The sequence below is a fragment of the Neophocaena asiaeorientalis genome, unplaced genomic scaffold, assembly GCF_003031525.2.
Source record: "Neophocaena asiaeorientalis asiaeorientalis breed wild unplaced genomic scaffold, Neophocaena_asiaeorientalis_V1.1 scaffold333, whole genome shotgun sequence".
In the NCBI taxonomy this organism is placed as follows: Eukaryota; Metazoa; Chordata; class Mammalia; order Artiodactyla; family Phocoenidae; genus Neophocaena; species Neophocaena asiaeorientalis.
This window is the reverse complement of record NW_020173119.1, coordinates 428,795-436,583: the sequence shown is the minus strand read 5'-3', so window position 1 is coordinate 436,583 and position 7,789 is coordinate 428,795. Positions and strand designations below refer to the sequence as shown.

The following is a 7,789-nucleotide window of genomic DNA, read 5'->3' as shown; positions in this document are numbered from 1 at the left end:
GGAATATTATTCAGACTTAAAAGGCAGTGAAAGTGGGATAGGGAGGGTGGGAGGGAGGGAGACGCAAGAGGGAAGAGATATGGGAACATGTGTATATGTATAACTGATTCACTTTGTTATAAAGCAGAAACTAACGCACCATTGTGAAGCAATTATACTCCAATAAAGACGTAAAAAAAAAAAAGCAGTGAAATTCTGAAACATGCTACAATACGGATGAACCTTGAAAACTTTTTTTTTTTCAGAATACTCAGACTTGTTTTATTATAGTACATGGGCTGGGAATGATGGGAGGGGGTGGATGTTGTGGGCAACCACTGCCCTGATTAGCACCGGATGCCCATCCCAATGGCCATGAATGTGCCAAAGGTGCCGCCACTCTGCATCATGGTTTTCCCGATGCCGCCCATCAGCTCCCGACCCCGCATTCCGATCCTGAGACAGGAAAAGGTGCCGAAGAGCGCCCCGGCTGCCATGCCCACGGCGCAACCCATCACAAAGCCCATCTTCACGCGATCGAAGCAGCTTGGCTGTGACTGTCCATAGGGGCCCACGGCCACCGGCATCTTGTTCGCGCCTCAGTCGCTCAGCTCTACGTCTCGAACCTTGAAAACTTTATGCTAAGTGAAATAAGCCAGATACAAAAGGACAAATATTTTATGATTCCACTTATATAAGATACTTAGAATAGGCAGATTCACATAGAGAAAGTAGAATAGAGGTTACAAGGAGTTTAGGAGAAGGGGGGAAAGGGGAACTACTGCTTAAGGGGTACAGAGTTTCTGTTTGGAAAGATGAAAAGGTTCTGAAAATGAATAATGGTGATGATTTCACAACATGGTGAATGTATTTTTTAAAAAAACCTATTCAAGTATAGTTGATTTACAATGTTGTGTTAGTTTCTGGTGTACAGTAAAGTGATTCAGTTATATATATATATATTCCTTTTCATATCCTTTTCCATTATAGGTTATTACAAGATTTTGAATATATTTCCCTGTGCTATACAATAGGACCTTGTTGTTTATCTATTTTATATATAGTAGTTTGTATCTGCTAATCCCAAGCTCCTAATTTATCCCTCATCCCACTTTTCCCCTTTGGTAACCATAAGTTTCTTTTTAATGTCTCTGAGTCTGTTTCTGTTTCAGAAATAAGTTCATTTGTATCATATTTTAGATTCCACATATAAGTGATATGATATGATAGTTGACTTTCTCTGTCTGACTTACTGCACTTAGTATGATAATCTCTATCTAGGTCCATCCATGTTGCTGCAAATGCTATTATTTCATACTTTTTTTATAGGTGAGTAATATTCCATTGTCTATATGTACCACATCTTCTTTATCCATTCATCTGTTGATGGACATTTAGGTTGCTTCCATGTTTTGGCTATTATAAACAGTGCTGCTGTGAACATTGGGGTGCATGTATCTTTTCGATGTGAATGTATTTAATACCACTTAAATGTACATTTTATTTTTGTTTGTTTGTTTGTTTTATGTTTTCACCGCGCTGAGCAGCATGTGGGATCTTAGTTCCCTGACCAGAGATCAAACCCATGCCCCCTGCAGTAGAAGCATGGAGTCTTAACAACTAGACCACCAGGGAAGTCCCCTAAAAGTACGTTTTAAAATGGTCAAGGTGGTAAATCTTATGTATAGTTTACCCCAATAAAAAAAATAAATTAAAGACTGATCTTAACATATGTTGGTGAGGATATGGAGTAACTGAAACACTGTTCATGGGAATGTAAAATAATACAACCTCTTTGGAAAACAGTTTGGCAATTTTTTCAAAAAGTTAAACATGCATCTACCATATGACCTAGCCATTCCACTTGTAGGTATTCACCAAGAGAAATAAAAACATTTGTTCATAAAAAGACTTGTATAGAAATGTTCATAGCAGCTTTATCTGTAATTGCCCCAAACTGGGAACAACCCAAATGTCTATCCAAAGGTGAATGGATAAATTAATTGTGGTATACACACATATATCCGTGTGTATATGTATATATACATAAATGTACTATATGATATATACAATGAGGTACTATTCAGCAATAAAAAGAATAAACTATTGATGCATGCAACAACATGGATGAATTTCAAAATAATTATGCTGAGTGAAAGATGCTAGACAGGGCTTCCCTGGTGGCACAGTGGTTGAGAGTCCACCTGCCGGTGCAGGGGACACGGATTCGTGCCCCGGTCTGGGAGGATGATCCCACATGCCGCGGAGCGGCTGGGCCCGTGAGCCATGGCCGCTGAACCTGCACATCCAGAGCCTGTGCTCTGCAACGGGAGAGGCCACAACAGTGAGAGGCCCGCGTACGGCAAAAAAATAAAAAAAATAATAATAAATAAAAAAGATGCTAGACAAAAAAAATAGAGTACAGACTAGAAGATTTCCATTTATGCAAAATTCTAGAAAATGCAAATTAATCAATAGTGACAGAAAGCAGATCAGCAGTTGCCTGGGAGTGCAGGGGGAGGAGCTGGAGTGAGGGGTTACAATGAGACATGAGGAAACTTGGGGCTGATGGAATTTCACTATCTTAGTTGTGATGATGTTTGCATTGGGTGTATACGCACATCAAAATTTGTCAAACTGTATACTTTAAATATATGCCATTTATTGTATGTCAATTATTCCTCAATAAAGCTGTTGAAAAAAAATAAGTTTCAGAAGGAAGTAGCCAGAAGTGGTCAGGAGGGAATTGGAGCACTAATTCATTGACTGAGTCACTATGTTCTATGCATTTGATACATCATCTCTAATTCTTACAACAAACTGAGAAGTAAGTACGGTTATCCCTATTTTCCAGATAAGGCATCTGTGGTTCAGAGAGATTAAGCCATTTGCTCAAGGGCACACAGAGATAGATTTAAACTGTGCTCTTTCCATTCTGCCTCACTGTCTCCCAGCAATGTGAGAAAGTGAGGAGAAGGCTGTGCTGGTTCATCGACTGCTGACAGTAAGTTGATCAGGGAATCTGAGGCATGAAAGGTTACTCTTTAAGATGGAGAGTGAAGGGCTTGGACCGCTCCACTCTTGGTGTGACTTATGAACATGAACCACTTATACACATAACTTCCCTCTGGCAATCTGGGACAGGATGCTGGGGATGTACATCTCAGTTCCCTACTCACCATGCACTACATGATTTCATTTATGAAATGCTAAAGCAGTTCTTACAAAACAACGGAGAAAACAAAGATCATTCAATATATTACAGTGAGAAAATTGATTCGACATTTGGGGAAAAACTAGATTTTTTTCAGTTTATCTTTTATTCTATTTATCTTTATCAACCCCAAGTTGATAAAGAATTAAATACATGTTATTAAATAGAATTGAGTATTTAGCAGATCTTTGAACTGAGGGTAACCTTCTAAGCTTTGAAATGACGAGAAGAAATTACAGGAGAAAAGATCAACAGATCTGGCTATATAAAATTTTGAGACTTTGTACATAGAAAAATATAACCAAAAGGAAAGTAACTAATTGGTAAAAATATCTGCCTCAAATATGACAAAAGATGAATTTCTGTGATCTATAAAGCACTCATGCAAATTGATCAGAAAAACACATCCCTCAGGGACTTCCCTGGTGGTCCAGTGGTTAAGACTCCAAGTTCCCAATGCAGGGGGCCTGGGTTCCATCCCACATGCCACATCTAAAGATCCCGCATGCCGCAACTAAAGATCCCACATGCCGCAACTAAGACACAGTGCAGCCAAATAAATACATAAATATTTTTTTAAAAACACGTCCCCCAAAGATTAATGGGCAGAGATACTTCACACAAGGGGTAATGGAACGAGTAAAGAAGTGTATGGCAAAATGTTTAACCTCACTAGTGATTTTTTTGAAGTGCAAATTAAAACAATTATGTTAGTAAAAGTTAAAAATAAGTGATTGCCAGGCTGACACGAGTATAGTAAAACTGCAAGGATGCTCTGAGGAAGGTTTTTGGCAATACACATACACCACTATCAAAGTATTCAGACTCTTAACACAGTGCTGCCTTTCCAACAGCTACTGCCAACCACTCCCGTGGACTAAGCACAGATGTACCAGTTCTCCCAAATGGGAGTCTCCAGCCCAGACCATATACCTGAGCTCAGACTTGTGTCTATAAAACATCTCCAGCTGGTGCCCCCTCCCCCTCAGTAGTTCCCAGTGAATGTACCACTGAGTCACCAAGCCAGAAACCTGGGAATCATCCTAATTACCTCCTTGTCCCTCACCCCTGCACGAACGTCATTTCCCAGTCAGATCCTGCCAATACTCCATCTGCAATGTCTTTTGAATTTCCCCCCTCCTCCTCCTCCTCCTCCGCACAATCACAGACCTGGGTCCCACCCTTCTGTTTCTTGCTTGTGTTGTTGAAACAGCCCTGGCCCATCTCCTCCAAGCCACTCACACTTCCTTCAAACCATTCTACAAGGAGCAGTCAGAGTTATCTTTCTAAAGCACAAAGCTGATCCCGTCCTCTTTAAAATCTTTCAGCGGCTCCCCATTGTCTACCTACAGGTTAAAGTCCAAATTCTTAAGATTTAACAGCCCTTCGTGTTCCAAACTGCCTCGCCACCATCTTTCCTCTGAAGATCTTCTCCTGGCTTTCCGTCCCCTCCTCCCAGCCTGCCTCTCCCATTGTAATGTGAATTCCTTGAGAGCAGGAACTAGATCTTAATTATCTCTATTTCCCTGGCTCATAATACAGAGCTTGACACAGAGTAGGCACTCAATAAATGTTGGGTGAAGGAATGGTTTTATTCTAAGGTAATCATTCCACTGAAGGAAAAAGCCATATAAAGGAAACTGTTCTCTGTAGCAACATTCATAATAAAGAAAAGGTACAAAAAACTAAATGTTCAACAATAAAGAACTTTTATTAATTATGGGATATCCATTTAATGGAATATGATGCAGCTGTTAAAATACTCATTATGAAGATTATGTAGCAACTCAGAAAGTTTTTATAATATAATAAAAGCAGAATACAAAATAGTCTGTACGCTAGGCCTAAAATTATGTAAAAGTATGCATGCACACAAACTGATCAGAATGAGAACAGGAACAGGAACAAATGAATACAGATGATGTGTTTAGGGTGTTTGGGGAGGTACTGTTTTGTGATTTTCTTAGCTCTTTCCCAATTCCCTTTATTGTTGTTAGAATGTCATTTGTCCATAAATACAAATTGACAGAGAAAAAAATATACTGAAAATGCTTTGATTCCGTCAAGTCCCTTTGACAAGCTGTGGTACAAAAACAAACCAACCACTGACCTGGGAGGCAAGAGACAAGCCTCCCTACCCCATCCCCCACTCCCAGCTAGCTGTGTGATCTTAAGTAAGATCTGCAGCTCTAACCAGACATTTTTCCTATCCTCTCAAGCTGAAGTCCCATGGTCTTTCCTCACTCCCAAGTGAACCCCCATCATATCTGTTGGCTGCACCACCATCTTTCCAATGCCCTCAGACTGAATACCTCAAAATGCACCTTCTATTGTCTCATCATCTTCTCTCTCTAATCCCCGCCTCCAATCAATTGCCCCTTCTTGCTAATAATCATCTATAGCATGCTTTACTATGGATCTAGTTTTAGACAAAGAGGAGTCCCTGCCCTCCTAGTGAATACTGTCTGATTGAAAAGAGCCAACCATTTTTTTTCTCTCTTGCTTCTCTGCAGACTGCTGGGGGATGAAGTGGAGGGCAGAGACGGAGACATGTAAAATGGAACCTCCTCGGTTAGGAGCTTGACCCATGGTGGGAGGAGGTCAGGCAGAGGCTGGATGCTCTCAGGGATAGTACAGTGAGACTTGGCACAATGAGTGGGATGTTGACTCAGTTTGTTCATTCAACAAGTATTTACCAAGTGCTGGACATAGCACTAAGCTCTCTGTTAGGTGGCAAAGGTGAATTAAGCAGGCTCTTTCATGGAGATACTCACAGTCTAGTGGAGGATAGACGAGGAGTTTGAACTGAGGGCTCTGGGACAGACGAATGTGGGATTCACCCTGCCTGAGGGGACCCGGGGCTCACAGAGCCAGAGGGACCTGAGCTGTATGCATCTCCAAGGCTGACAAGTGGGATTAGGTGCCCAGGAAGGGGGTTGGGCTATTCATGGCAGTTCCAAGCTGAGGGATCATCGGGTCCACAGGCAGGAGGCTTGAAAGAGGCGGCTTTGCCAGAGCAGTAATACCTTGGAGTGGCTTAAGCTTTGAGGTTTGGGATAGGGTAAGGGAGCAATGGGTGTCTGGGTGCAGGAGGCAGGAGGTGACGGGCAGAGGGACCTGAGGGGCTAGGCAGGAGGCCCAAGGGCAGTTTCAAAGTAGGGAAATCACAGGATCGGATCTAAGTTTTAGTTAGATAGCTGGATGGTCTCTAATGTTCCCTCTCGTCCCTGAGACTTTATGGTAAGTGCTAAATGCGTTGTACAGAAATCAAGGGGCAGAGTTCAAGCAGAGATCCTACCCTCCCACCCCTTACACTCCACCCCCTCGGTAATCTGCAGAGAAGGGAGAGAAAAAAATATTGATTCTTCCCAATTTACAGTATGGGCAGGTTGACTGGCTTGAAGGAACTTGGAAGAAGAAGCAGACAAGATATATGTTTAAGAAATAATATTAGATATTCATTTCAATGTATTCTTTTTCAAATTTTATTTATTTATTTGAAGTATAGTAGATTTACAAAATTGTGTTAGTTTCTGGAGTACAGCAAAGTGATTCAGATATATATATATATACACATATACATGTATATGTGTATATATATATATATCTGAATCACTTTGCTGTACTCCAGAAACTAACACAATTTTGTAAATCTACTATTTTTTATATGTTCATGTATATGTGGACCTTAAGTAGCCTCACTTTGCCCTCTCCTTAAAGACAGGGAGCTTGTCTAGCTCATCTTTGTTTGTCCAGCACCTCACACAGAATCAGGCGCCCCAGAGGCGCTCGGGAAACACTGGACGGGGGAGGGCGGAAAGGGAGGGAGGAATTCGCCCTTGGGAGACACCCCTTTTTCGGCAGCTGTTCCCAAGCCCCGGACCTCTGACCTCCCACCAGCAGGTGGCAAGATAGCGTCCCCGCGCGCCGTGAAAAGGCGGAGCTCGGCGGAGCTGGGCGGAGCGTCCGAAGCCCCGGCGCGCGCAGCCGTGCACCCTCTTTTCTCTGCGATCCGGAAGTAGGTGGGCCTCTTTCCGTGCCTAGCGCAGCCATGGTAAGGCAGCTTCTTTGCGAGCTCTTGGGACTCATCAGCCTCCATCCTCCAAGGGCTGGGGCTACCAGGGGCTGGTCAGGCGGAGGCGAAGGGAGAGCGATTGGTGGGGTGGGCCCAGGGGTGCTCGCGGGCTAGGGCGAACACCGGCTGTTGGCGATGGGTGGTTGGGGGATGATCGGTTCGGCTGGCGGGAAGGCCTCGGTCTCCCGGCCGGCCACACCCGTTTTTTTTGTTTTTGGTACGGCCTGACTTTACGTAGTGTGGCCAGTAAGCCTCTGTATACGGCATTAAAAAGGTTTCCTTCTGCATTTTAAGGTGAAAAGTGATCTCACCTTTAGAGTTTGAGTAAGCCACTGTTGGCACGTGGTTGTGCTGAGGTCAGATTAAGTCTCGCATCTAACACTTTAAAACCTGACATATTTCGAGAAATTGTCTGTTTGATAAGTAGAAGCACAGATTCTGGTCAGTTTCTGTTGCTGGCTGGCTGTGTGCCAGGAGCTCCAACCCCCCCCCCCCCCCCCCCCCCCCCCCCCACCCCGCAG

General features: G+C 43.0%; 2 protein-coding genes across 2 annotated transcripts in view; one reads left to right on the top strand and one right to left on the bottom strand.

Moving 5' to 3' along the window:
* Positions 1-245: 245 nt before the first annotated feature.
* LOC112399095 (reactive oxygen species modulator 1) lies at positions 246-594 on the bottom strand. Its single transcript, XM_024744077.1, has one exon. It carries the CDS (start codon positions 564-566, stop codon positions 327-329), a length of 240 nt encoding a protein of 79 aa, XP_024599845.1. The 5' UTR covers positions 567-594; the 3' UTR covers positions 246-326.
* A 6,589-nt stretch (positions 595-7,183) lies between these two features.
* The window catches only part of RPS4X (ribosomal protein S4 X-linked), a 5,589-nt gene continuing 4,983 nt past the window's right edge, over positions 7,184-7,789 (top strand). Inside the window, exon 1 of the mRNA XM_024744081.1 lies at positions 7,184-7,247. Coding sequence (XP_024599849.1) covers positions 7,245-7,247 — 3 coding nt within the window. The 5' untranslated portion in view covers positions 7,184-7,244. The remainder of the gene's footprint in view (positions 7,248-7,789) is intronic.

Bases quoted from the DNA above. Each gene is read 5' to 3' on its own strand.
- LOC112399095 (XM_024744077.1), bottom strand. From the start codon at position 566: ATGCCGGTGGCCGTGGGCCCCTATGGACAGTCACAGCCAAGCTGCTTC.